This window comes from Heteronotia binoei, chromosome 9 (genome assembly GCF_032191835.1).
Source record: "Heteronotia binoei isolate CCM8104 ecotype False Entrance Well chromosome 9, APGP_CSIRO_Hbin_v1, whole genome shotgun sequence".
NCBI lineage: Eukaryota > Metazoa > Chordata > Lepidosauria > Squamata > Gekkonidae > Heteronotia > Heteronotia binoei.
Genome location: NC_083231.1, coordinates 37,001,148 through 37,028,821, shown reverse-complemented (window position 1 = coordinate 37,028,821; position 27,674 = coordinate 37,001,148). Strand labels below are relative to the sequence as shown.

At 45.4% G+C, this 27,674-nt stretch overlaps 1 protein-coding gene across 1 annotated transcript in view; it reads left to right on the top strand.

Annotated features, from left to right (window-relative positions):
- Positions 1 to 27,674, top strand: part of WWC2 (WW and C2 domain containing 2) — a 194,262-nt gene that overhangs the window by 42,800 nt on the left and 123,788 nt on the right. Inside the window, exon 2 of the mRNA XM_060246480.1 lies at positions 23,376 to 23,485. Within this exon, the coding sequence (XP_060102463.1) occupies positions 23,376 to 23,485 (110 nt within the window). The remainder of the gene's footprint in view (positions 1 to 23,375; positions 23,486 to 27,674) is intronic.

Sequence of the window (27,674 nt, the reverse complement as noted above, 5' to 3'; positions counted from 1 at the left end):
TAAGTTTTCACTCTGTGTGAATGCGCATTCACATATTTAACTAACTTCCAGTTATGTTGACTGGTAGCAAACTGCCTCGCAGAAAGCTTAGTTAAATTTAGAAATGTGTTTTATTTTAAGACAATGGTTATAACAGCAACAGTGGTTACAAAGATATGCATGTTTGTGCATGGTGTTGCATGAAAGCATCCTTGGATTTCAGTAGCCAGAATATAGGTTCTTCTAAATACTTGCATAATAGCGATAAAGATATGCCAAATCAATGTCCACCTTTTAAAAGTTGGTTTTTATTATTGGAAAGACACATAACATGACATCAAACGACAAAACAGTGAAGCCATTTTAATAAGGCTGAGCAAAGTGACTGCATCAATACTGTGCAAGTACCAAATTTGTGATTAATTTATATGAAAAGCATTAGGGAGCATTTTAGAGAAATGCCATTTTAAAAACTGATCCTTCTTTCAAATTTCAATTTCAATATACAGATAAAAATAAAATACTGTATTTTTCGCACCATAAGGCGCTCCGGACCATAGGACGCACCTTCCTCCTGGGGGGCGATCTGCTGCCTCCGCCTCCGATCCCGGCGCTTCCCCCGCGCCTGCCTGCCTGGCTCTAGCTTCTTCCAGCAAGCGCTGGGATCGCTCCACGCTGCCCCCACCGCAAACCCAGCGCTTTGCGAGCACCGGCTGTGGAGGGGGCAGCGTGCTTCCTCTGTGCCTGTCTGCTTGGCTCCAGCTCTGATGCTTACAGCAAGCGCCGGGATCGAAGGGCAGAGGGAGCGATCCTGGCGCTTGCTGTAAGCATCAGAGCTGGAGCTAGGCAGACAGGCACGGAGGAAGCACGCTGCCCTCTCCACAGCCGGCGCTTGCAAAGTGCTGGGTTTGCAGAGGGGGCGGGTGCTTCCTCCGTGCCTGTCTGCCTGGCTCCAGCTCTGATGCTTACAGCAAGCGCCGGGATCGGAGGGCAGAGGGAGCAATCCTGGCGTTTGCTGTAAGCGTCAGAGCTAGAGCCAGGCAGACAGGCACGGAGGAAGCACGCTGCCCCCTCCGCAGCTGGCGCTCGCGAAGCACTGGGTTTGCGGTGGGGGCAGCATGGAGCGATCCCAGCGCTTGCTGGAAGAAGCTGGAGCCAGGTAGGCAGGCATGGGGAAAACTCCGGGATCAGAGACGGAGGCAGCGGATCACGCCCCCCCCCAGGAAGGTACCTTCGCTCCATAAGACGCACACACTTTTCCGCCCACTTTTTTTGGAGGAAAAAGTGCGTCTTATGGTGCGAAAAATACGGTAATTAAGATGGTGAAATTTGTGAAATAATCTTAATCTCTGTCCAATATTGTTTGCACTTTTGCCCCTTGCTGAGTTCTGCTTTGTTTTGCACTTCAAACTAACATGGCTATCCACCTGAATCCACCAGATTCTATTTTACTTCTTTCCTGACTATGAAAATGAGAACATTACCTGGAAGAACTCTAACAAACCATCAGATTATTTCTCCATCCCATAGAACTACAGAATAGAGACATGAGACAATATAAACTAAACAATTCCCCACCCCCAAATCTTTTCCCGGTAGTTATATCTTTATGAGATTTGAGCATATATAGTTGCAAAGAGGTTTGAAATGAGCAAAACTTCCACTCAGAGTTTTAAAAGTTTTGTTTTCTCTGTGGGCAGAGAACAGGCAGGAAGGGGGAAGTCAGTTCAAGTGCTTTCCAGATGTACCTCATTCCACCATACAAATGCTAGCAGATCAAGCAGGAGAGATAATGGGTGGGTCCAGCTCGCCCCCTTTTCCAAGCAGGGAATAGTGGTTTGGAGGACTCAGGCTAGAAAGGCTTCAGGAAGAATCTTCAGGAAAAGCTTCTCTGATCTGGCCTGACTTGGTCAGTGGGTGGAGAAAGAGATATAAGAGCTCACTTTGAGTGCAGAGTCCATCAGAGCAGACAGAACTCTTAACTGAGATCTGAAGCAGGTGGCCATTGACCATGTGCTTACCTAACTGAAGAGCTGGAGAGTTCTTCTGTACTCTCTGAAAAACTGAAAAGTAAAGATTTTTTAAAAAAAGGTAATGGAACTCTGTAGAGATTTACAACTTCCTGAGGTAAATAAACTGTCCTATATTTTAACATTTGATAGGGCATGTATAGAGAGAAGGACAGATAGGGCTGCCAAGCCCCCGGTCCAGATGGGGAACCTCCCCCTGCGTTGCTGGCGTGATGACATCACCCGGAAGTGATATCATCAAAATGGCAGCGCCCATGCGAAGCCACTGTAGGTATTTCCAGGGAAACTCTATGGTTTTTCTAGGCGCTCTAGTCATTTGGGAGGTTAAAAATCTATGGTACCTATTGTACCGTAGAGTTTTACCTCCCAAATGGCTAGAGCATCCAGGGAAACCATAGAGTTTTCCCAGAAATGCCTAGAGCGGCCCCACATGGGCACTGCCATTTTGATGATGTCACTTCCGGGTGACGTCATATTGTTGTGCGCGCGCACATCGTGCACACGAATGTCTCCCGCTGGGGGATGAAGAGGACTTGGCAACCCTAAGGACAGAGGATTTGCATTTTATCCATTTATTTTGAATATCTTACTCAGTCTGATGCTAGCTAAAAGTATACTTGTGAACATTTTCTTTTTAACAAATACTTTATAACTTTTGATGCTAGTAGTGGTTCTCTGTAGCACACAGACCTCCACGACCTCAGACATGCTATTTTAAAAGGAGTGCCAAAGGGAAGGCAGGCAGTTGGCAAGTGGCCATTCTACCAGGGGCTCACAGTCTCTGTGGTGACCAGGTGCTGGTCCATAGGAGTCACAGAGGCAAGGCCTCAGAACTTGGAGGGGAAGCTAGGAGTCCTGACCCTCCCAGCAGGCAGTTCTTCAAAGATTAGGTGGTGTTCCCTCTAAGCTGAGTTAGTATGAGCTAGCTCACAGTTTTTTAGCTTCTGGCTCACACATTTTTGTCTTAGCTCAGGAAAAATAGTCCCAGAGCAAACTAATTTATTCGCTAGCTCACAACTTTAATGCCAGTAGCTCACAAGGTAGAATTTTTGCTCACAAGACTCCAGAGCTTAGAGGGTTACTGGAGAGAGAGAAAAGCTGCCCCAGGTGTTGGGAAGGTGGGTTGGGGTGGAATAGGGCCATCTGGGCCTATTAATTCTATTGCGTTAGTATTAGTATTGCCTACTAATTCTACTGTCTTTATTAGAAAGCAAAAATGACCCCCTTAAAATGTTCACACACACACACACAAGTATGACTGGGAATAACTGTAACTTTCATGTGGATATAAGATGACCCCCTCCTTTTTTGGTATACCTGTGACAGTGGGAAGAAACTAACCTTGCACTTGAATTCATACTGTAGTTTGCAAATCCACTCAAACAACTAAGGTTATTCCACTGAAATGCTTGGGGCACAGTTTGCATATATGTATTTAGGATTGTCATGTGACTGCACAGATTTTTTTTAATGAAAGAACAGCAGTTTTGTCATCATTGCAGAAACAAGTCTGGTTGACACAGGTTTAGTCAGGAGTAAGCTCCACTTTATTCCATGGGGCTTCTCCCAGGAAAGTGTTCTTAAGATTTTGTTTTCCTTTTTGCTTATGTTCCCCATCCAATGAAGTGGGAAAGCAGAACTTCAGTTTGTGCTAGCATAAATCTCAAAGGGTAGTTATTTCACTGCAGATGCAGGAAGGAGCAACGGAATCATTTTCCTGTTGTTTCTTTTAATGAATGACATTTGTTCCCGATGTGAAATGCATTGCCTGAAATGTATTTTTGTATAATGATTTATGATTATATTATTTACATAGTAATCAGTTCCATATAATGTTAGGGAGAAGGCATTAATGATCACCCTGTGCTGTCATGCATAGCTAACTTAAAAAAAAATCAAATTATAGGACTTTTTTCTAGCACAAAGGATGATTTCTGAAATTAAGCAAGAATATTTTTTAGTAATGAGGTTGAAATACTTTGTCTTGAATGAGTGTCTTTCTTTTCAATTGGTCTGTTGGGACCAATTTGCTGCAAAATGTTTTGATCAATTGGGCCACATTTTTATTACCAAGTCTAAAACATTAATTTGATATTAATCAGAACTGTCCTCCATGGATAGGGAGCTAGAGGCCCTGCTTCCCTCTGCCATGTTACCTGATTCCCTGTAATTCCACCGGGTGCCTGTTAATGTGTCCACCCTTTTGGGTTTTGCTCTTTCTCTCTCCTAACTGCATTCTAATTGTAGGCAATGAATGTGGTTTAGGGAAGTTTTCAGAGTGAGGTGAAAGCAGCACCAGCCTTTCAGTGCAGCGTACAGCACCGAAGTTGAATATACCCACAAAAAATTCATGCATTCCTCCTGTTCAGAAATTCTTCATGATTCTCCTAGCTGCTTTCATCCTGAAGCTGATTTCTGAAGTCACAGCCAAGTTGGTGCTGACATATCAGGTGCAGAGTGATTATGTTTGTATCTATATGGTAGTATTACTAATAGGGTTGCCAAGTCCAACCCCAGAAATATCTGGGGACTTTGGGGGTGAAGCCAGGAGACTTTGGGGGTGGAGCCAGGAGACACTGGGGTGGAGCTAGGCGGGAGGGGGGAAACGGCACGGGGAGCGTGGCGAGCCGCCCCGTAGCTGAAGCCTCTTCTCCGCGAGCCGGGGCTGCTCCTCCGAGATGGGCTCAGCCTGAGCCCATCTTGGAGGAGCAGCCACGGCGAGCAGAGAAGAGGCGGCAGCGGCGCGGCGGCCTCGCCCACTCCGCCTCTGGGGTGGAGGCGGGCCGGGGGCGTGGCGAGCCGCAAGTCCGGGTCCTAGAAGGGTCCGGATTCGCGGCTCGCCATGCTCCTGGCCTGCCTTGCCCTCCCCTTCTCTGGTTTTGCCTGCTCCTCCGAGATGGGCTCAGCCTGGGCCCATCTCGGAGGAGCAGCTGCGGTGGGCGGGGAGGGGGCGGAAGCGGCATGGCAGCCTCGCCCGCTCCAGGATCGGGTGGCTCGCTGTTTCCCCCCCCCGCTTCCGCTTTTTTGGGGAGCGGGGGAAGAGGGTGGAAATCCTGGGGTCCCCCGCCAGGGCGGGAGGGTTGGGAAGCCTAATTACTAAGCATTTATTAAATTAGTACTTTTTTCCATGTGGTCTGGCAAGGCTGCTACTTAGAGAGCTCATAGTCTACACAAGATGGAAGGGGAACAGGTGGGGGGAAAGTCAGGGATGGACAGTAATGGGGAAGAAAGTCTCAGGTTTGCATGCAGAAGGTCAGTCCTTGGCATCACCAGGTAAATGAAATAGTTTATATCTTGGGGAGCTGCTGTCTGTCAGAGATAATGGACTAGATGAACCAATAATCTGGCTCAGGATAAGTGATTCCCTGAGTCAAACTTGTGCAGTATGGCTTTTTCATAGCAGCAAACTGTACTTGTGGTTTTTTTTAATTTTTGCTTCATCTAGCCAGATTCCCCCCCCCCCAAAAAAAATAATGCTTTGTCCTTCTTGTTTAATTGAGAAAACCTTAGCTTAAAATCAACTATGGTGTGCACATAAATAATGCTTTTCTATCAGTTCATTGCATTTTAATCAGTCACACAGGTTTTTTAAAAACTTTTAACGGCTAACAATAATTTCATGAATGTGTACTTAGAATTCTAGATACCATAAGTGGAATATATTTATTGTTAGTAAGGGCTGTAATAGTGCTATTCCACATGGAAGTATTCAAATCTGAAGAGTCAATAATGCTCTGTGGGTGAAAACTAAAGCGGATTGCTTGCATAATGCAAGCATTATTATGAACAGCTGTATATTTCCTTATGTACAATGAATAAACACTTCTACTACCTGGCAGTGATTAAGGTTACTAGTTATGAAGTGAGGAGGTACAAAATTAATTTCCAACAAGTAGATGTGAAGAGAACTGAATATTAATGTTTAAATTGTTGTGGATCATAGTTATTCCTTTGGTCTTCTAGGAATTTGGTGAAAGAACAGGAATGAAACAAAGAGATAACAGGCAGCAAATAAGCTAGATCTGTCAAAATACATTGTATGAAATCCTTCAATTTCTCTACATGTGCTGGTTGTGGGCAGAAAGTGCACCTCAGGTTGCGGTCACACTCACCATTAAATCCATCTGCAACACGCCTCTATTATAATCCGCACAACCAATTTTCCGATCAGACAACAGCCAGACTCCCGTTCTGTCCCATGTGGGTCCCGTCGCTGGTCGATCAGAGTGCTCTACCGGACCTCGTTTCATGAGACGTCAATCTGCATTAGTGCAGGCGCAGTGATGCCCGCTATCTGCAGCGCGTCGCTTTTAAATTGGTCAGATCACTAACAGTTTTGCTAGTCCGTTGGCACTACTTTTCCAGCACGAGCACTACGCGTATAGAAAAAACCCAGGAATTCAAATCAGTTCACATCTAGTTCATATCTAGTTTCAAAAGTGAGTTTTGTTTCCGGACATAGGGGCGGGTAAACGATTTATCGAGCCAACATTCACTCGCTCATTCACTGGCGCAGTGATATCACTTGCAGGGGGCTTTGGGAGGGAAGTGGTGGTGCGCTTCCGACGAGTCGCCCATGATGGAGCGTTCAAACAGAGAAATTCTGCTCAGGAACCGTCAGAAGAATTTTGTTCCAGATTTAAAGCAGTATCAAATTAGTCCGTGCCCCAGTTGTCTCAACGCGGGACTCGAACGAGCTAACCACCAAACGCAGATGCTGACGTTTGAACAACCACTTAAAATCTGTCATGCTTCCAGACTCCATTCATGCCCGTAGTGGGATGTTATGAACGTCTGACCTCACCCCTCAGTCTTCTAGAAGATCACTGACCAGTTTTTGGTTGACCATCTAGTTCCTGATGGCTGCTAAGATTTTGTTTTCAAATAATAGACATGGTCAACTGTGGTTTGACCTGGGAGTACATTTAATGTTTTCAAGCGACACTGCATAGTGGTCACATGGCACAGATTAGTTTATGTATTGCATTTAATTGTACCCTTTCTCCAATGACTCCAAGACAATGTACATGGTTTCCCTTCCCTTCCCCCAACCTCATAGTGGTGCGTTGTAGGTTAGTTTAGGACCTTTAATCAGGGCTTTTTTTTGTAGAAGGAGCCCAGCAGGAATCATTTGCATATTAGGCCACACTCCCTGATGCCAAGCCAGCTGGAACGGCATTACTATGCGTTCCTGGTCAAAAAAAGCCTTGCTTTTAAATAACGCATTGTGATTCAGAAGTTAGTAATGTATACCACGTAAAGTTGAAGTCAGCCCACCAGTACCATGTACAACTTCTTGCACTATTAGGGTAGATGATTGAGCTAATGTCATTGCTCCAAGTGCCATATCCCGTTCTGCCCATCTACCTCAGCTCTCTCTACCTGCCCTGCCCTCAGCTCCACTCAACCCAAGTTTGTTTCAAGCGGAATTGGTTCTTATACAAGTAAAAAAAATCTCCTGATGTACTTATACAGGCACTAAGGCCTAGAGGCTTCTCATTTCAGTCTGCACTTATCAGCTGCTTTGGAAGGTGGTCTTTATAGCATTATAGCCCATTGAAATTTCTCCCCTCCCCCAACTCCGCCCATTTCAGAGTCCACCCTCAAAATCTCCAGGTATTTTCCAGCCTAGAGCTGGCAAACTTAACCCTATTTAGGTGTCACCCTGTTGTACTAAACTAATTACGTCTTTGAAGTATGTCAAGGAATGGGCCTTATTGCTCATGAGACAATTAAAAAACTATCAAAGAATGCAACATTGTAATTCTGCTAGGCAGGAGTCATTTTGTAGAAAAATAGGTGGTGGAGCTCATCCAGGGATTGTTATGCAGCTACGCATACTAGTCAATGGACCAGGAGGTGGAACTCACAGAAGGAGAAGATGGAACTCTCAGAAAGGTTCAGGAGCTGCACTCCTGTGAGCTCCCACTGAATCTGAGGCCTGCTGCTAGGAGAGTTTACTTTCATTCTTCACCCTAGCATACCTGTCCTCCTAAGGCAATCATGCAGTTCATAAAATTTGGTGGAGGGCTCCTGCTCGCTTTACTGAGCATGGTTTGACATATTGCTAGTTTTTATATATAATGAAAAAAACATCAGAACAACATTGTTTTTTCACAATAGTGGGTACTGATGGATGCTGGCCATTAAGTAAGCAAATACAGTTTCCTAATCAATACTGTATGTCGGGCACACTACTAAACATTTAGTTAGCATAAGTGGTGTGCTAGGCAAGACTGAAACGACGTTTACTGAATCTCTTACTGGCACCCTTGCATAAATAGGTTTTAATTTTGCCTGATGTTATAACTGTGAGCAGTCTGGGATAGAGTGATACATATTCTGAAAACTGAAACACAATTTTAGCAGAGAACCAGAATTGTTGCATTTAATACACAGATTCCTAGGATTCAGACCAAGGTCCATCTAGTTCTCAGCAACCCAAGGACCTTGATTTTTATAAAATATGCAAATTGAAATGTTAAAGTGGGCTATAAATAAATACTGAGCTTCACTGGATGATCATAAATGTTTCATGCTTTGGGAAAAGGAAGTAAGATACCCCCCCACAAACCCACAAGATGTGTTAGAAAGTTACACACTGTATTGTTGATTACCAGTTAATATAAATGGATATTACTGGGCAGATATAACATTTCCCTAATTGCTTCCTTGCTGCTAGAGCATTTGAGTCCTCCTGTGTTGTAGCACCTTTCTGCTGTAGATTGCCCTGATGATGATGTCTTACATAGTGTCATCTAGTGTCAAGCAGGAGAAGAGTATACCAGCACTGATGTACAGCATCATATTCAAAGCCTATTCTGGACCCCTCTCTTAATCGCTAGCATATGTTTTCTTGTTTGCTTTTGCATCGCAAACCCACATGGGTTTTTGTGGTTGGAGAGCAAACTGGGCATTAGATAATTGTTAACTTCATATTTTTACTCATTTGTTCTTCCCAATTAATGGGGTCAAACCTCAACCAAATAGACTTTTATCCTGCTTGGGCTATTAGCCATGCTGTTCCCTGACCTGTTTGGACTATCAGGCGTGCTGTTCTTTGACCTCCTAACTGCAGTAATAATTGGGAACAAAGGAAGGATTTAACATTTTAGAGCTCCCTGGTGCAAAACAAGGTGAGGAAATGGCTGAAGCTGATCATACGTTTCTTCTCAGAGTATTCATCCTAATTAAAGTTGCTTCACACTGTTACAGGGAGCCCTAGGAGGTAAACCAAAACGACATTGCCACTGCTTTCTTTCATTTGGAAGACTTTTGAATGTCAGAGAAGCCTTTCTGCAATTTTTATTACATAATCTTTACCTAGACTCTTCATAGGAGAGAACATATTCAAATAGGTCAGATTCCAGTTAGGTGGTCTTCTCTTCCATCCATGTTTTCTTGCTGGATATGTTTCATAATGAGTTCATTTTTTTTGTTTGCTCAATTTATTTTGTCTCCAGAACTCCCCTATATTTCCCTTTTATTATGTACCATTTATATTGCACTAAGGTGATTCACAGAGTAACATAAGATTTTTTTTAAAAGAAGCAAGTTCCTGCCTCAAAGAGTTTATAGTTTAAGGTGGAGGCACCATAACATGGGATACATGTGCAGTTAAAGGGTGGGGGGTATTGATACCTAGGCTAAAGAACATAATTTTACAGACCGGAACCTGGGACCAAACTGCATTTGTCCTTTTGCAGCCCCGAGTGCAAAGGAAAGAAAAGAAAAATGTTGGTGTGACTGCAAACAGAATTGGTGGCAGTGGGGGAGGAGATGAGGTTTATGAGATGTATTGCCTCCAAAAATGAACTGTGATCCCATGTTATTGGTTTTTCAGCATCTTGGATTTGGCTAGTGGCTGCATAAGTCTAAGATATGAGCATGAGGTGAGCCATGCCTGTCACATTCTGCACAGTGCTGAGCCCAGCAGTTCTATCAGTGCCTGGATTGCATGGGCAGAGAACTGACCCTGGGTGCCAAGCAAAAGTCACAGTCAGCAGATGTACCAAGGGGACCCTAAGGAAAAAAACGTAAAGGTGGTCACCTGTGCAAGCACCAAGTCGTTACTGACCTATGGGGTGATGTCACAACCCGATGTTTTATTGGCAGACTCTTATGGGGTGGTTTGCCATTGCCTTCCCTAGTCATCTACACTTTACTCCCAGCGAGTTGGGTACTCATTTTAGCAACCTCGAAAGGATGGTAGGCTGAGTCAACCTTGAACCGGCTACCTGAAAACCTAGCTTCCACCAGGATCAAACTCAGGTCATGAGCAGAGTTTGGACTGCAGTATTGCAGCTTACCACTCTGCGGCATGGGGCTCAGTCAAGTGGACCCTACAGCTGATTTAAACCATTGGTAGGTTGGAGTTTGAGATGCAAACTGAATGTGTTCTGTACTGGACTATGCATGCTCCAGTATTTCAGTCTAAGGATATTTAACTTGTCTCTCCTATAGGATAAATGGGAAAGGAGAAATATTATGAGTTTGTGAAGGGCCTTGTCTCAGTGGTAGAGCATCTGCTTAGCATGCAGAAGGACTCAGGTTCAGTCCCTGGCATCTCCAATTAAAAAGGACCATGTGGTAGGTTGAAAGACCTCTGCCTGAGACCATGGGAAGCTGCTGCCATTCTGGGTAGACAACTTTTACACTGATGGACCAATGGTCTGATTCAGTATAAGGCAGCTTCATGTATTATGTAGTGCTGTGTTGATATTTGACACTAGCAAGATATACAGTGAGTAAGTTTGTGAGGTAGAAAGTAGTTGTCATTAAGGAAAGCTAAGGAGTCAACTGGCATTTCTGAGTCCACTATATTGTGGATCTTGAATTTTGTGTCTGGCCCAGGTCAAGAAGGAATGTTACTTTACTGAGTTGTTTGTTCTCTCTAAATTACACTTGGTGTAACCTCGCTACCTCCTTAACTGCCCTTGTTCCCCAATTTGAAAGCTCATTCTGTCATCAAGCGACCACATGCTTTGAAGAAACAAGTACAGTCAGAACCTAAATTTCCATTTTGTATCATTTCAGAAGGCCCCCCAAAACAAAAAAAAGGTCCCAAGTGAGCTTTTGAGTGCTGACAATCACACTGAGATGAGACAGAGATGGATATGAACACTGAGGTTGCCAGCCTCCAGGTGACACCTGGAGATCTGCTTGATCTCAAGATAACCAAAATCAGTTTCTTGGAGAAAATGGCTGCTTTGAAGGCCTTCCCAAAGCCCACTTTCCCCAGGTTTTGGTCCTCAAATCTCCAGGTATTTCTCAGCCCAGAGCTGGCAACCATGTGTATCCTTCATCTAAAAGAGACTTAGCTACTGAAGATTTAAAGCACAAAGAGCAAGCTAGGTTCTTTCCTTTAAATTGTCATTTCCAACGTCAAATGCACATGGGAAATACAAACAAAGCCAGCTTTTTTAGAGGGTACAATGCCCTGGCATCCAAGTCCCTTTTGGATTTATCAGAAGGATTTATCAGGAGGGAGACCCAGGCTATGTTTTCAGCAACATGGTGACATCATTGCATTGTGACAAGGCATTGATGTTCTGCTATTTGGGCAAAATTTCTATGGTAAAAATGGCTTCTCACATAGAGTTTTTTCCCAGATACCAAAGCATTGCTGTGATGGTGCTGACGTGATTGTGTCACTTGCAATACATACCAGAAGTGACATCACCATGTCACAAGCAACATAGCCTGGGCTTCCCTCCTGCTCCTGGTAAGGCCCCCCACACTGGCCAGGTGATTGGAATAGGCTGGATAGTAGATTGTCCGGGATTTATTTTAAATCAGATGAACTATGGAAAGAGCATTTTGTGCGGGTGCAGATTAAGACAGATTATATCATGTCAGGTTTAAGAGGCCCCATGGCCTTATCAAAAATAGTACTAGCAAAAAATGCAGAGGCGACAGCAAGTTATGTCTGGGTTCTCTGCACCTGACTCGACAGAAAACATAATGTGTAGTTTCGTCCCAAGGCCCTAAACTTTAGTTTACTTAGCATGTGTGGAGATCTGCTGTTGCATTAATTCATTGTGAAGTCCTGAACATGTGAAGCTGTAATAAAGAACAGTGTGCTTCTGATGATATATGGTAGTTTCAGCTGGATGTTGTCAGTTCTGGGGTGTGTTTTCATTAGAAAAGACAGTCTGTATTTCATGTGCATCAGTATTGACAGACATATTTTCACTGTGAAAAGTTATGCTCAGTTACACAGAACACTGATGTGGTAGATAATCTCTGTAGGAAACTATTGTACAAAGAACAGAAATATGCCAAAATTTTAATTGTTCTTTTTGTTTCACATGACACTGCCTGAAGCGATAAGCGATAGTTCCTGGCATGGGCTCTGTGAGCCTCATTTGGGGTAGAAGAGAATGAAGAGGAATAAAGAGTAAAGAGATGAGCATGATTTGCTAGAAAATAAATATACTGCCTAGCTTCTAATTCCCTGGTCTAAGCAGTATTCTGCAAGAAAAGCTATTTAATTAGGTGTTTTGAGGACAAAGCATGTAGAATTGTGTTGCTTTGGCACTCTGGCCCTTTCCATTTGTTACTCTCTGGAGAGAAACCAAACTGGTTAGGAGTCTCAGGCACGTGTATTTCCTCACCTGCTCTCTTTCCGCACATAAAACATGCCCGATAAAGTGGGCTGTGTTTATTTGAATATGACATCTCCCTGACCCAGCAGCAGTCCACCCCTGAAGTGAAAAGAGAGACATATTATGGGGTCATAGAAAACCACATTCCAGTAAGTGCAGTAGACCCCAACCAGCTACCTTTTTTGCTCTACATGGGAAGGTAAAAGGGGAAGGAGTGCAACAGCTGGAGACATTCAACAAGATTTCTGTCTGTAAAGAAAAGAGTAGACAGCACCTTAGTGCAATACTGAGTTTTATGGACTTGAACAATATGATCATAGAATGTGCACAGCTTTGCTGGCAGCTAAAGTGTTGCTGCCCTGTAGATGTTTCCTTGAGGCTCTTGCACAAGAGCAATTGCCCCCCAAGTCAGAATAAAGAGACGGACACAAATAAATTGGTAAAAACTATGGGCTACTTTATTAAATAACACAGCAACGGCAAGGACAACCAAACTGCGGCCAGGTCAGGGCCAGGGGTCTCCTCAGACCGCTCCCCTGCCTTTTCAGCAGGCGAGAGACCCAGCCCCCCCAGCCGGAGCTGTGTGTCACAGCTTCCGTCAGGCAGGCCCAGCAGGGAGGCTCGCACTGGAGGGCCCAGACACCAGACGCGCATCTCAGCAAAAGGCACCCATCCAATCGAGTCTCCAGAACAGTTTGCATTCCCACACCTCAGGTCACCAACACCCATAGCTCCTGGGGCATCGGCGCCGCCTCCAGATCGGCGTCCGGGGTCAGCTGACGAAAACTCTCCATCTGTTTACGAGAGAGCGTGTCAGCCACCCCGTTATTCAGCCCCGGAACATGCCTGGCCAAAAACAAAATGTTAAGCCGCAGGCAACGCAGAGTGAAGGCCCTCACCAACCTCATAACCCGTTGCGATTTGGATGAAAGGGAATTAATAACATGAACAACAGCCATGTTATTGCACCAAAAATGAACAGTGTGATCGACCATATTGCTCCCCCACAACCAAACCGCAAACAAAATGGGAAAAAATTCCAAAAACGTGAGATCCCGGCTCAAGCCGGCCTGCACCCATGAATCAGGCCACACCTCCATGCACCAGTGTCCACGGAGGTAGACCCCAAAACCTAATGACCCAGCAGCATCAGACATGACCTGAAGCTCCGCCTCAAGCCTCGTCCTCTCTCCAAAAAGAAATCCCATTAAAAGATTCCAAAAACTCCTGCCACACCCGCAGGTCGTCCCTCATGCTGCTAGTAACCCTGGTTCTGTGCTGGGGCAAGTGAAGGCCCACCATAGCATCACAGAACCTACGAAGAAAAGCCTACCCAGGGCAACCACTTTGCAAGCAAAGTTAAGATGCCCAACTAACTGCTGAAGCTCAAGAAGTGTAACCTTCTTTTTGAGGAGGAAGGTACTAATCCTAACCCTCAAATCTTCCAGCTTCTGGCAAGAAATCCTGGACGATTGCGCCAAAGTATCCAGCTCAGTCCCCAAAAACACAAGGCAATGGGCCGCGCCCTCAGTTTTTTCCTCAGCCAATGGCACACCCAACTCAGCAGCCAGCTCAATAAAGCCGGACAACAACTGAGCGCAGCGTCCAGAACCCGCGGGGCCCACAAACAGGTAGTCATCCAAATAATGAACAACATCCTGTAAACCCACTTTCTCATGCACAGCCCATTCGAGAAATGTGCTGAAACACTTGAAAACAGCACATGATACAGAGCAGCCCATAGGCAACGCCCTGTCCATGTAAAATTGCCCTGCAAAAGAGAAACTCAAAAGCTCAAAATCATCTGGATAGACAGGGAGAAAGTGAAAAGCAGATTTGATATCGTATCTAGCCAACTCAGCCCCTTGACCACGGCGTCGAACGACGCCCACGGCTTGATCGAAGGTAGTATACCTAACTGAGCATAGCTCCTCAGGTATCCCATCATTAATGGAAGAACCCTTGGGGTAAGAAAGGTGGTGAATCAAACGGAATTCACCAGGTGCCTTCTTTGGTACCACCCCTAAAGGAGAAACCCTACGGTTAACCACTGGAGGACTAGCAAATGGGCCTAAAATCCTGCCCTCCGCCAGCTCCTTGGCAATCTTACCACTACGTGCTCTAAACCTTTAACTGAGGTTCTGAGACCAAGTTGGTACTCGAGAACCCTGAAAAGGAATTCTAAAACCTAACTTAAAACCGTTCAACAAATATAAACTGTCAGCCCTACATGAGTAGCTGGGCCCTACTTGAGCCATTGCTCAAGAGGACCCAGCTTTATCAGTTTGGGAAGGACCCCCACCCTGTCTTTTCTGACCCTTACGTGGCCGAACTCTTGGACAGTTGTTAAATGAGTGTGGGCCAGCACACAGGGGGCATTTGTGCTTGAACTGGCAAGCTTTCCGACTGCACACCCCCTGAGACCCGAACTTCTAGCAAAGCAGGCGGGGTTGAACTGCCTGCCCCACAGAGCTGCGGGAAGATGATGATTAAATGGAAGGAGAAGAGGAACCCTTAGCGACTAAGTGACCGCTGTCAGAGCAGTCCCCCAGATTGGGCCGTGCAGGTGACATCACCTGCAGTCACAACTGTTGGTGAATCCAATCCCACGAGAGGGAAGGGTATAAAGCAGCCCTCATCCTGAATTCCTGGTTGTATTGAATCCAGGCTGGGCCGCTGAACATTGTATACCCTTTATATATGATGTCCATGTATTGGATTAGCGCTGCCGCCCACCAGGGCTCAGCATGCACTATCAGTCCCACATATATAAAAAACCCTGGAAGCCAATTGGCCCAGGTCCGATCCACCTTCCTCTTCTTAAGCTTCTCCTTCTCTTTATCATCAAGTTCCTCCTCGTCCTTCTTTTCTAATTCTCTAAATAAAAGGGAGAATATGTCAACATATTCCCCCTTAAAGATTTTGTCTCTCGTGGCAGGCAGCAGGTGATCGCCCAAAGGTAAGGTAACCTCACCAAAAGGCATAGCGCCAAAAGGGACCGCCCCATAAGGAGATGGGAAACTCCATCCGCCAGTCAAAGCTGCAGCTGCCCCCTGCTGCCCCGCCCCAGGTCAATTACTGAATGGGCCAAACTGACCCTGCGGCCATATCCAGTTATTCTGCTGTCCTATGCCCAAAGTTGAAGAAGTCCCAGAACTACCTGAAGCAGCACCAGCCCCTTTAGGTGCGGCAGATCCCCAAGACCCCCAAAGCCACACAGGCCCAGTATAGGGCAAAGAACCATCCCCCAATTTACCAGGAGGTACAGCAGGCACCAATGCTGTTCCCACACCGGATGACGGGCCCGATCCAGCATCCAAGCTGACCAGCCCAACAGCTCTTCCATTAGCAGTTGCAGCAGACCTGCCCTCCAAAATAGATAAACGGGTCAGTTTATCTGCCTGCAAAGCCAGCTTAGGAACCCGTCCTTTCCTTGGCATCTGAGAAGGTGGAAACCCAGATGCCCATTCCAGAGCCTGCAACCTCTGAAAAATGACTGCGTTCACATCATCCTCTCCCTCCTCATCAGAAGACGAGGGGGGTGGAGGACGCTTCTGGGGCGGCTAAGGAGCCTTATGTGCAGTCTGCTTACCCTTTGATTTTCCACCACCTTTACGCCCCAACATGCTCGTCACCCCAAGGGATCACGGCACAAGACAAAGTTAAAGAGAGTATGAACTGCCGTAAAGCAGATTACCACTGTGCCAGGGGCTGAGTCTCAACCCCCCCCCCAACCACTCAATTTTCTTACCAGAAAAAAGGCCAAAGCCCACGCCTAAAATGGCTGCCGCCTCACTAACTCTTAAAATGGCCCCCAAGGACAAGGGGTGAGGAAGAAGAACCAAGCATAAAACGGCCGCCAAGCACCAGAGGCAAGGAGGAAGAACAACCACCCCAGTGCCTACAAAATGGCCGAACCTCACCACCCCCTGACTGCCACCTCAACCCCACTTAAAATGGCCGCCAAGGCCACAAAGCCATAAGAGAGAGGCTCAACAAGTCAAAAAAAAGAAAAAGAAAAGAAAGGAGGCGTTGGGAAAATGATGCCTTTAAAACAAGGCAGCCTCCCACGGCCCCCATGAAGCGCCCCTGCAATCCCCCCCTTAAAGCACCAACAATGAGGAGATTAAGGCAACACCAGCCCTTATGTAAAAAAGGGGCCACAGTAAGGAGGGAAGGATAATGCCAAGCCAGAAACCGGTCCCACGACACGCTCAGAAATCCCCGACACTACGATCTGCGACGAAACGGCCTCTACAGGCCTAATCCCCCCCCCCCCGGTGCCAGCCAAGAGCATGAAAGCACGCTCCTTCTAACCCGAGCACCGCCGAGAGGGGAGCAGGGGCTTCAGAAGGCACGCTGAAGCCCTGCCCCCTAAAGACGCGCCTAAAGCATGCTAGATCGCCCACTTTTCCCTCCGAGGGGGGCAAAATCTCCCCGGCAGCCACGCCACAATGCAGCAGGCTGCCGGAGGTTCCAATCCCAAGAAATCCAGAGACATTTACTCCAGGTAAGTATGACTAAAACTGCAACCTTAAATCTATTTAGCAGCCCTATTGAAAAGAACAGCAGTTACTTTGCAATAAATGTGATTCAAAGCTATGGTTGCCAGCCTCCAGGCAAGGCCTGGAAACAGGATTGCCAGCTCCACATTTGGAAATACTTGCAGATTTGGGGGGGTGGAGCTTGAGGAGGGTTTTGGAAGGGGAGGGACTTCAGATGGGGTGTAATGCTGTAGAGCTCACCTTCTAAAGAGGTCATTTTTCTCCAGGGGAACTGATCTCTTATCTCCTGGAGATCAGTTGTAATCACAGAAGATCTCCAGCCACCACCTGGAGGTTAGCAACCCTCCCTGGAAATCTCCCAGAATTAAAATTGATCCCCAGGTGACATAGATCAGTTTCCCTGAAGAAAATGGCTGCTTTGGAGGGTGGACTCTATGGCAATATACTACACTATCAAGGACCCAAGCCTGGGTCTCTCTGAGCCACTGCCCCTTGGGCAAGTAGGCAGCGCTCAGAGTTGTGGGTCCTCAAGGTTATTTGCACACAAAGAACCAGGCCTTGGTAAAATATAGAAAGGTTTCTTAAATACTTTAAGAAAATATGATATCACTAGGCAATACTCTCTACAATTCTCCTCCAACAAGAAAATAAGAAAAGCTAACTTCTCTAATACATTAATGTCTGGTATTAGATGGCACACCTTTTAGAATATCAGAGTCCAAACTAGAGATTTGTCTACATAGCAGTTCATTGCAGTGGGGCTTAGCATAGTCTGAGCCATGGTCCAGTTGAATCATGATCATGACTTCCCTCTTGTCTGTGGTTCAATTATAGACTTTGGTCATTTGGCATCAGGTGGTCTCCCAAACCCAATCAGGGAGCTCGCTTGATGGAACCCTCTAGAAGATGAAGACATCTGTTCCTACTTCTCCCCTCACATCTAGTTACAGAGCTGAACACAGGTTCCCAGGGTTAGTCAGTTACCACATTCTGGAAACTGGCCTTGAAAGATATAAGGATGGTGCGGTCAGGGAGGCCCAGTTATGGACACCTGCAAGCTGGAGCAGGCCTATCAATATTCATGTTAACCCTTGAGGGGGGATCAGGGTGCCTTGCCTCACACACACTGTCCCCTCCCAAACCCCACCGTCCTCAGGCTCAACCACCAAATCTCCAGGGATTTCCCAACTGGAGTTGGCAACACCATTCATAACCTATGTGGGGAGCGGCCATAGCTCAGTGGCAGAGCATCTCCTTAGCATTCAGCATCTCTAGGTAAAGGGAACAGGCATTAGGTGATGTGAAAGAACTCAGTCTGAGACCCTGCAGAGCCATTGGCCATCTGAGTAGACCACGCTGGCCTTGATGGACCAGCAGCTAATTCATTTTGAGGCAGCTTTGGTTATTCAGCCTTTGTGATTTAGAACAAAGTAAATCCAGGACCACCAGGCAATATACCTCCATGGAAGCTCAGAAGCAGAATATGATGCAAGACTATGGTTTATTTAACTTCAGTTAGTTTGTGAAATCAGAATGTGGCCTTCAGGCTACCTTTAAGATCCTATTTTGTTTTGACAAATCTTGGTTTTGTTACCTGCACTGACACCTGAAACTTTTGTTCTGTAAGTCAGGAAAAGCTAGCAATCCATGACTTTGTTTTGGTAAAGCAGCTTGTAGCATTCTGTAAGCATGACAGGAGCACAGGAAGTTGCTTATGTGTATAGAGCTGAGCATGTTTGTGAGGAGTTCTGCTGGATCAAAACTACTGCATTCATTTGCATGTAGTCATGGAATATGTCTTCCTTAATCTGAATACATTGATGTGGGATACTAAACTTTGTAACCGTCTTAGATTGGGCTCAGGATTGCTCATGAATCTTAAGTAAGCAATCAAGCATCCATTTCCATTCTGCACTTCATTCAGTGATCCAAAACGAGCATGTTATTTATTAATTGAGGCTGTTTAAATTAGTTTCTGTCTGTAAAATCTGATAAGAAGCTCTGCATACATGTATAAAAATAGAGTGGAGATAAATTGCATGTTGAACACTTCATAAAGTTGGTCAAAGACATGAATTCCTTTACACCTCCTCTGTCAAGAACTGGTTATGTATTAAGCTGTAATCAAACTTTCTCTTTTTAGATAGTGTGTGTATTCAGTATTCTGGTTAATGGTTTCCTATCTTGGCAGTACTTAATTCCCCCCCCCCCCTCTCTTAGCAGCTGAGCAATATCCTTTAACTTGTTTCTTCGCTTCTGTCTGTCTAATCAGCTTTGTGCCATTATTTTTTGTTTCACACAGTGTAAAATTTCTTTAAAGATGGCTGCTCTATATAAGAATTCATACACAACAGCTGTATTGATTTAAATGTGATGGTGTGACATGTGTGCTTATTGCTGTGTTTACACAGGATAGACGTTTGCTGGTGCTGAGGGGGGGGGGGTAAAGGTTCAAATTTCTGCTCAGTCATGAAGTTTACTGGGTTATTTTCAACAAGCCTTTGCCTCTCAGCATATACAGCATTGCATTAATCTCTTAATAAAATTAGTCTTTGGGACAGGGCAGAAAAGCAAATCTATATATATTAAATGGTGTTGAAAGGCAGTGTTGTAAGAATAAAACAAGATTTGTTACCAATGGCATTTCAAACTATAATGGACTCCATCAGATCGTGAACTTCAAGATATCCCTATTGTCAAAGCCACCATCAGCCACCCCAATGTTATATGGATTTGTGCTGGGATCTTTAATACTGTAAGATGTCTTACTGATGTTTAGTAGACTGAATTTAAACAAAGTTTGCTAAGCTGCCTTTGAAACAATTAGTGTCTCAGATCCATTATCTGTTTCTGAAACCTTCTAATAGCTGGGGAGGAGTGAATAGCCTCTGTGGATGTAAGCCTGGAAATAAAATAACTCTAGCTGTCAATATCTTGTGTTTATGCACTTGTTTATCCATGTGCAGTTCTGCAAACAGGCCATTCAGAGCCACCCAACTTATTTCTCTTTGAAACCTGCTCTTTTGACTTTCTGCAATCGTAGCTGTAAACATAGTCACCAAGCTACTGTCTTCTCACTGCAGCACCAGTCTGTGCACTTATTTTTCAACACGGTGTGATGCTGTGTAAACAGCAGTCTCTGCCCATATGGGTTGCCCTATCTCAGTCACTACTCAGTTAAAGACAGCAGCACTTTTCCCTTATTGTCAGCTCTAGATTATCAGTGTTGCAACCCTTGATTTTTGCTTCCCTCCTAACATTTCCTTTCCTGGAATCATTCTCACAAGGACTTTTAAGACCTGATGCGACTCCCTTCCTTTATCTTCACTTATTCTCAGCTTCAAGGCAAGAGTTGTCATGCTAAACATCCCATCTTTGGATTTAGCTACATTCAGGAAGGTGAGAATGGTTGTCGCCTTGATTTTAAGTGAAGCAGTTACTTAATGATTCAGAAAGTTTTAGATCTGGGCATACAACTGTCCTAGATTGACCAGTGTTCCCTAAAGTGAAGACAATCATAGATAGACCACATGTAGCCAAACCACATTGCACGAATGTGTTTGGACTTTCAAGAGACAGGAATCAGGGACACATGTACAAGACAGTGACTTTGGGTGAAGAAAGATCAAAACTACTCTACAAATTAATCTTACCACAGGACACATACTAGGACTGCCATTCCTAAAACAAATCTAAAAAAAAAAGGTGTCATTTTTATTAGAAGAAAAAAATGCATTCAGAATATTCCTGCTTTATTGTTAGTCTAAATGTCATGAAGATTAGCTGCCTGAAGGAGGAAGGGAGGAGAAAGGATGACACATTTCCTTTCCTGAGTTTTTAAAATAACCTCTCTTTTGTTTTAGGGTTGTCAGTGCTGAATTGTGAAATTCTTGGGGATGCGGGAGGGGGGGGTTGGAGTGTGGTGAGGACCAGGTTTGCGGAGGGGAGGGACCTCAGTGGGGTGTAATGCCATAGAGTCCATTTTCCAAAACAGCTATTTTCTCCAGGGGAACTGGTCTCTTTTATTTGGACGCTAGTTGTAGTTCTGAGAGATCTCCAGTCACCACCTGGAGACTGACAACCCTTTATTGCCTTCTTCCCATAAATTCCCTCTGTTTTTAGAACTACTGTTTGGTGATTTAGTCACCTCAGTTGTATTTTATTTGGTAGAATGCCAAATGCCATGCCTGGCAACCTGTGAAAGCGGCACCATTGCTTCTGGGAGAAACTCAGAAGTGACATAGGGTAGCTCTAGGAATCACAGAATGTTCTATGGTTTTACTATATCCTAGATCATTTCTGGGTTTTCCCTGGAAGTGACATCACAGCACAAATGACACTGACCTGCCACCACTTGGAGCATTGGCAGGTGACAGGGGTTTGTGAGAGGTCTCCTGCCATAGCAGGAGGCTTGGCAGCCCTAACCACAACTGTTTCTTGGACACTGGAGGTAGGGCTAAGAATGATACGTTAACTATTCTGTACTAAGTTAGCCTCTCTCTGAAAGCACTGTTCTCCCAGCTGAGTTGATGCCTAGTATCAGGGCCCAGCTGAGGATAAATGTGCCAGGGGGAAAGAATGTGGTAAGACAAGCCATAGCAACAGTTTAAGCTGCTCTGACCCCCACTCTCAACAAACTGAACCCCTGCCTCCTGCTTTACATATAGGGTTGCCAGCCTCCATGGGATGGCTGGAGAGCTTCTGTTGTTACAAGTGATCTCCTGGCGAAAGATATCAATTCACCTGGAGAAAATGACTGTTTTGGAAGATAGACTCTGTGGAATTATAACCCACTGAAGTCCCTGTGCTTCCCAAACCCTGCCCTCCTAGGATCCATCTCCCCACCCCCAAGTCTCCAAGTATTTCCCTAGGTTAAAACTAAACAGATTGCCAGGGTAATGTCCTGGGGCCCAAGCATAATTTCTTGGCATTAGGGTTGCCAAGTCCAATTCGAAGAAATATCTGGGGACTTTGGGGGTGGAGCCAGGAGACATTGGGGGTGGAGCCATAAGCAAAGTTGTGACAAGCACAACTGAACTCCAAAAGGAGTTCTTGCCATCACATTTAAAGGAACCGCACACCTTTTAAATGCCTTCCCTACATTAGAAATAATGAAGGATAGGGACACCTTCTTTTGGGGCTCATAGAATTGGACGCCCTGGTCCAATCTTTTTGAAACTTGGAGAGCATTTTGAGGAGAGTCATCAGATGCTATGCTGAAAATGTGGTGCCTCTAACTAAAAAAACAGCTCCTCTGGAGCCCCAGATACCCCCAGATCAATTCTCCATTATACCCTATGGGAATCGATCTCCATAGGGAATAATGAAGTGCCCAGCAGACACCCCCCCCTGTTTCTGACAACTCTGAAGTGGGGGAGGGCCTGCTTTCATCTGGGCATTGGCCCCTTTACCCATGAGTTGCTGAACTTCCAACTTCTTCAAAGTAACACAGAGCAACCAAAGGTTCAAGTTTACCTTTCCTATGCAAAGGACCTGTGAAAAGATTGTGCAACCAACAGAGGGTCTGGGCTGCTTTCACAGCCACTGGGAGCAGCCATGTTGTTCTGCCTACTCCCTCCGCTTCTATTCAGTCTTAAAGACACAGGCACACCACCCCAAGAAGAAGCCTTTCCAAATGGAGTCTGAAGCCCCCGGAGGTGGAAAGGCACATGGTGGCTGTGGGGGTGGGGTTTCCCCCTGCTGGCCAGCTGTCTGGGAGCGGGAAGGATCCTGGGAAAGCAGGAGAACCCTCACTGGGACCTGGGGATTGGCAAGCCTACTTGACATTCAATGCATGTTTATAATGCTCACCCCTTCCACAATACTATCTTATACATATGAACTCATCAATCATGAAAAAGAGGTTTCTGTTTTATTTCTGGATTTACCTAAGTAGACCACATCATAGCAATGGCCTTATGCTCCATCCTGGCCTCCTCTGGACTCTAGAAAAAGGGAACCTCTCCCACCCATGCTTGGGCTGAGGTCAACATCTAATTTAGCCCTAAGAAAAGACATGTATGCTTAGGGTTTTCTTAATGCTGCTGGGGAACATAAGGTATTTCTCTTTTTAGAAGCATTTATCCTTATCAATATTTCTTAAAGTCTTTGTACATTTACTCTTTGAATGTAGGAATATCGAACAGAATAGTGCCTGAACGACATTTTTGAAATAATTTGCTTACTTTTCTGCCTCTGGATGTCTAAGAAAAATCCCATAAACTTAATTTAATTGCTTTCTGATTTTGTTTTAGGTTAACAAAGCCATTATCCTTTGCAGACTGTGTTGGAGATGAGCTACCATGGGGGTGGGAAGCGGCATACGATCCTCAGATTGGTGTCTACTATATCGACCACATAAACCGTAAGTGTTTTCTTTAAGTGCTGTATCGATTATATAAGAAAGCTTAGCCAGATTAGACTCTGTTGTTAGACTCTTTAGCAAGGACTGGAAGAAGAAAGATTTCTTATGAGACAGTTGAAACTCCCCACAGCAATTCTCTTAGTGCATTTACTAAGAAAATAAACTATTGTCTATCACTGCTTCCCCTCATGTCTAATTAAAAAAAATATATCCTTCTGCCTGTCAAAGACGTTATGAACAGGGGGGGGGGTATACAACAGGGCTCACTTATTACACAACAGTGTACAAACCTTAAAACTGTGTTACTAATTAATTTTTTTTTGCATATTCAGACGTAAGAAATAGCTGTCCTGCTTTGGCTGAAGGTAACGTTCTAACTGGTTGCATATCTGCTGCTTGGGCAAGACAGTGTTGAAAGCCTGAAGCAAAGTTCAGGATGTGTTTGGAGCAGTTCACAATTCATGTTTTAATAGGAAACTGTATTGAGTAATGACATGTCAGAATCAGTTTAATGCAGATTTCAAATCACGGTTTCCTCAAAGAGATAAGCATTTCAGTTGGGGTTTCCAGTTCTGGCTTGCAGGTTATGCGTGGTTCACACAAACCATTTTGCTCAGTTCAGTTGTAATGGCAACCTACAAGACAAAGAGAGAAAGTATCAGGATGTGCAAGGAGGAGAACATACTCGTCTAATCTTGTCTAATCTTCTCCTGCATTGTGCAGCCACTGGTGGGATTTTGTATTTGTTCTAGGATAGAAAACAGTGCGGCCCAACAGGCCTTACTAGTGCTCTGTGCCATCTGGCTGCATGCCCTACACCATGACACATAAACAACCACCTGTAATTTGTAGGGGTTTCTTTGGTGATGCTGATGCGCAAGAAGTTCCTTGGAAGAATTTTTTTGGAGGAGGGAACTACTGATTGACTGACAGATGTGAGCCCAGTGAAGAGTTATAGAAGATTGTTTGTTATTTGTTGCTTTCCGTATCAGAAAACTGGTTTTCTGAAACAAATAAGTGCATATTTCATATAATGACAGTCTGGTGCTGGGATAGGATAGGATCTGGACTTTAAGACAAAGCACTCTGATGTAATCTAAAGTAATTTAGAAATACAAATGTAACACTTCACAGAGCAACAACAAAGAAAAGTACCTGGGTGTGGTCAAATGCACCAGTTTTGACCTGAGGCATAGACATACATTTGTGGACTGTAATGTCAAAATAACTCCTGTTATTTCACTGTAATGTAAGCATTTCTGTTTTCTGTGCTACACAAGTATTACCTATTCAAAAATAATGGCAGTAACTTTTTAAAAAATATCTGATATCTGTACCGTGGGTTATAGGAACATGAGAAGCCATGTTAGATCAGGCCAGTGGCTCATCCAATCCAACACTCTGACACAGTGGCCAAAAACCAGGTGCCATCAGGAGGGCAACCAGCAGGGCCAGAACTCTAGAAGTGCTTTCACTGTCCCCCCCCCCCCGCCCCAACATCATTGGCTAGATTTCAATTCCTTAGAAACTGACAAGATTTTCAAGGCATAAGCTTTCAAGAGTCAAAGCTTTTTTCATCGGATATGTGGTAGATTGTAGCAACAAAAAATAAAAATAAAAATTATCATTGGCATCTGCAACAGTATAGTCTCACTTACTATACTCATACAAAATGAAATGGTTTTTTAAGGATCTATAGCAGTTCTGGTCTCCTAAAAATGTATACCAACAGAAGAAAAGGATAATTGAGTTAAACCATTCCCAGCCTAATTGATCCTGATAAATGTTGGAAGGTGACTTTCTACAGCATACCTGACAGTTATTTCATAACCTTGTGTCAACAGTGAGCCTAAAATTAAATTTATACTAAAGCAAATCCTCATAGAAATATACCATCATGTAGTGTGACCCCAGCTTGCTGGGGGTAAAGTGTAGATCAGAGGTTCCCAGACTTATTTGGCCTAACGCCCCCTTTTCAGAAAAAAAAATACTCAGCGCCCCCTGGAAATCTTCAGCTCCGACTAGTGCAATGGGAAGGTGCCACCATCCGGCCTCTTTCAACCCAAAAGCAGCAGGGAGCGGTAAAATGAGGCGTTCTTCAGAGGCTTCCTTGGAAGGCAACGTTTGCCCTGCAAAGAAAAGCGGTGGCACAGCAGTGCCTTCTGGGGCTCTTGGCTTGCAATTGTGCCACGTGGGAAGGGGAAGTAAGGAGGCGCCAAGCATTACCCCCTGGCAGGGTGGCACCCTAGACGGTTCCTACCCCACCTACTCCCATGCACTGGTCCTACAGAAGAGACTCTGTGTCTGGGGCGTTGCAGTTGGCTGAAATCAACAGAAGCAACCACCTGGTAACCAGAGGACTGTAAGAAGCCTGATGCTCCGCAGAAAACCTTTTGAGGAGAAACTACAGGTTGGAACTCTTCAGAGAAGTTTGCTTCCACTGTCCTGATTTGAACAGTATTGCTGAGAGAGAAACTGCAAGCAACCTTGAGAAGCTGCTAGCTGTAGAAAGTATTGGCTAGGATAGACTAGTAAGGTTTTTTTGTTTCTGTGTTTCTTGTTTGTCTGTACACCTCTATTTTTTAATTTTGTCTTGTAAATAACTGTATCCTTCTTATATTTTAATTGGAAGAAGTTCTGGTCCTCATTACTAGTCTAATTGGGTGAATTCACACTAAGTACAGGCCTGGCGTAGGGGCACTGGTGCCCCTGGGCAGAGACCTGTTCCCCTGTCCCTCCTGTTCCTTATTGCGTGTGCAAAGCATACACCGTGCAATGACGTTACCAGAAGTGACGTCATCGGGCTGCTCGTACTTCACACGAGCACTCACCCCCGTCCCTCTCCTGCTTCAAAGGGAGCCAGCTGGCTCCCTTTGAAGCGGGGGTGGGGGGCAGCCTGAGCGCTCGTGAAGAAGTGTCATTGGACGACAGCGGGCGCAGGGAGACATAGGCTGGCGGATGCGGGGAAGCCAGTGACGTGTGGGGACGGAGGCCGGTGGGAAGGCAGAGGCCGGCGGGGCGCAGGGAGGCGCCCACCTACTTGGCCTACTCCCACATACTGGCCCTGACTAAGTAGCAGACAAAAAGGAACCCTCTGTTTTTGTTAATTGGAATTTTTCTCTAAATTAGAAATTCTGAACCCTGTCATGAGCCCTGACGAGGAGGAGCTGGAAGGGTTAACAGACCTGGAAGAGTTGCCAGCCAGTTCCTCAGCTGAACAAACAGCAGCTGGCCCATCAATCACTCTCCAGGCACCAGTGTCAGCTGTTGACGATCAATCTCCTCCAAGCTCCCACCCTCCCATCTCAAGAGTTCAAAGCAGGCTTCGGAAAGAACTTTCAGAGCGAAGACATGAGGCACGCCGATGCTTCAGATCTCTCAGCCCTGAGTTCCAGGAGTCATTGCCACCCAGGGAGCAGGCTGATTGAGGCTCCCATATAGCTCCCACCCAGGACCTGGTAACCTTGTGGAAACAACAAGTCTATCCTCTGACTTGCATCCACACTCCTTCCTGATCCTGACCTGCTTGATTTCTTGGCACCCTGACCTTTTGGCTTTTGAACATTGACTTTTGATTCTGGTTTGTGATTCTGCATTGGTGATTTGGCTCCTGCTTGACTTCCTGGACTTTGACCTTGGACTGGCTTTGGACTCCTGCCTGCCTGCACCCTGAGAACGTGGCAGATTGCTTCCACCTACACACTCACTCCACAAGATGGATGAGGAGGCACGCGGAGGCTCTGGGCAGCTAGCAGCCTTGCTCACTCAGGTACAGCACCGCATTCAAATGGTGGCTCACCTGCAACAGCAGCAGCAAGCTACTGTCGCTGCCCCACCCGAGTGCCCGGTGCTCCCCCCAGAGAAGTTTGCTGGGAAGGTGGAGGAGTTTCCTGCATTCCTGTCACAGTGCAAACTGTATATTAAATTACGTGCCAGAGACTTACCCAACGACAAGACCAAGGCATGCTTCATTGTCAGCCTCTTAAAGGGGCAGTCAGCTAAATGGGCTACCCCCTTGCTTCTAGCCCCATTGCCCCCGCTGACTGACTACCAGGGCTTTCACGATCAAATGGTGGTAGCCTTTGCTAACCCCCAGCAAGCAGCCACCGCCAGTCGGAAGATCGGGACCCTGAAGCAGGGTAGGGACTCAATTTCCCAGTACTCCACAGAGTTTAAGCTTCTGGCCCAA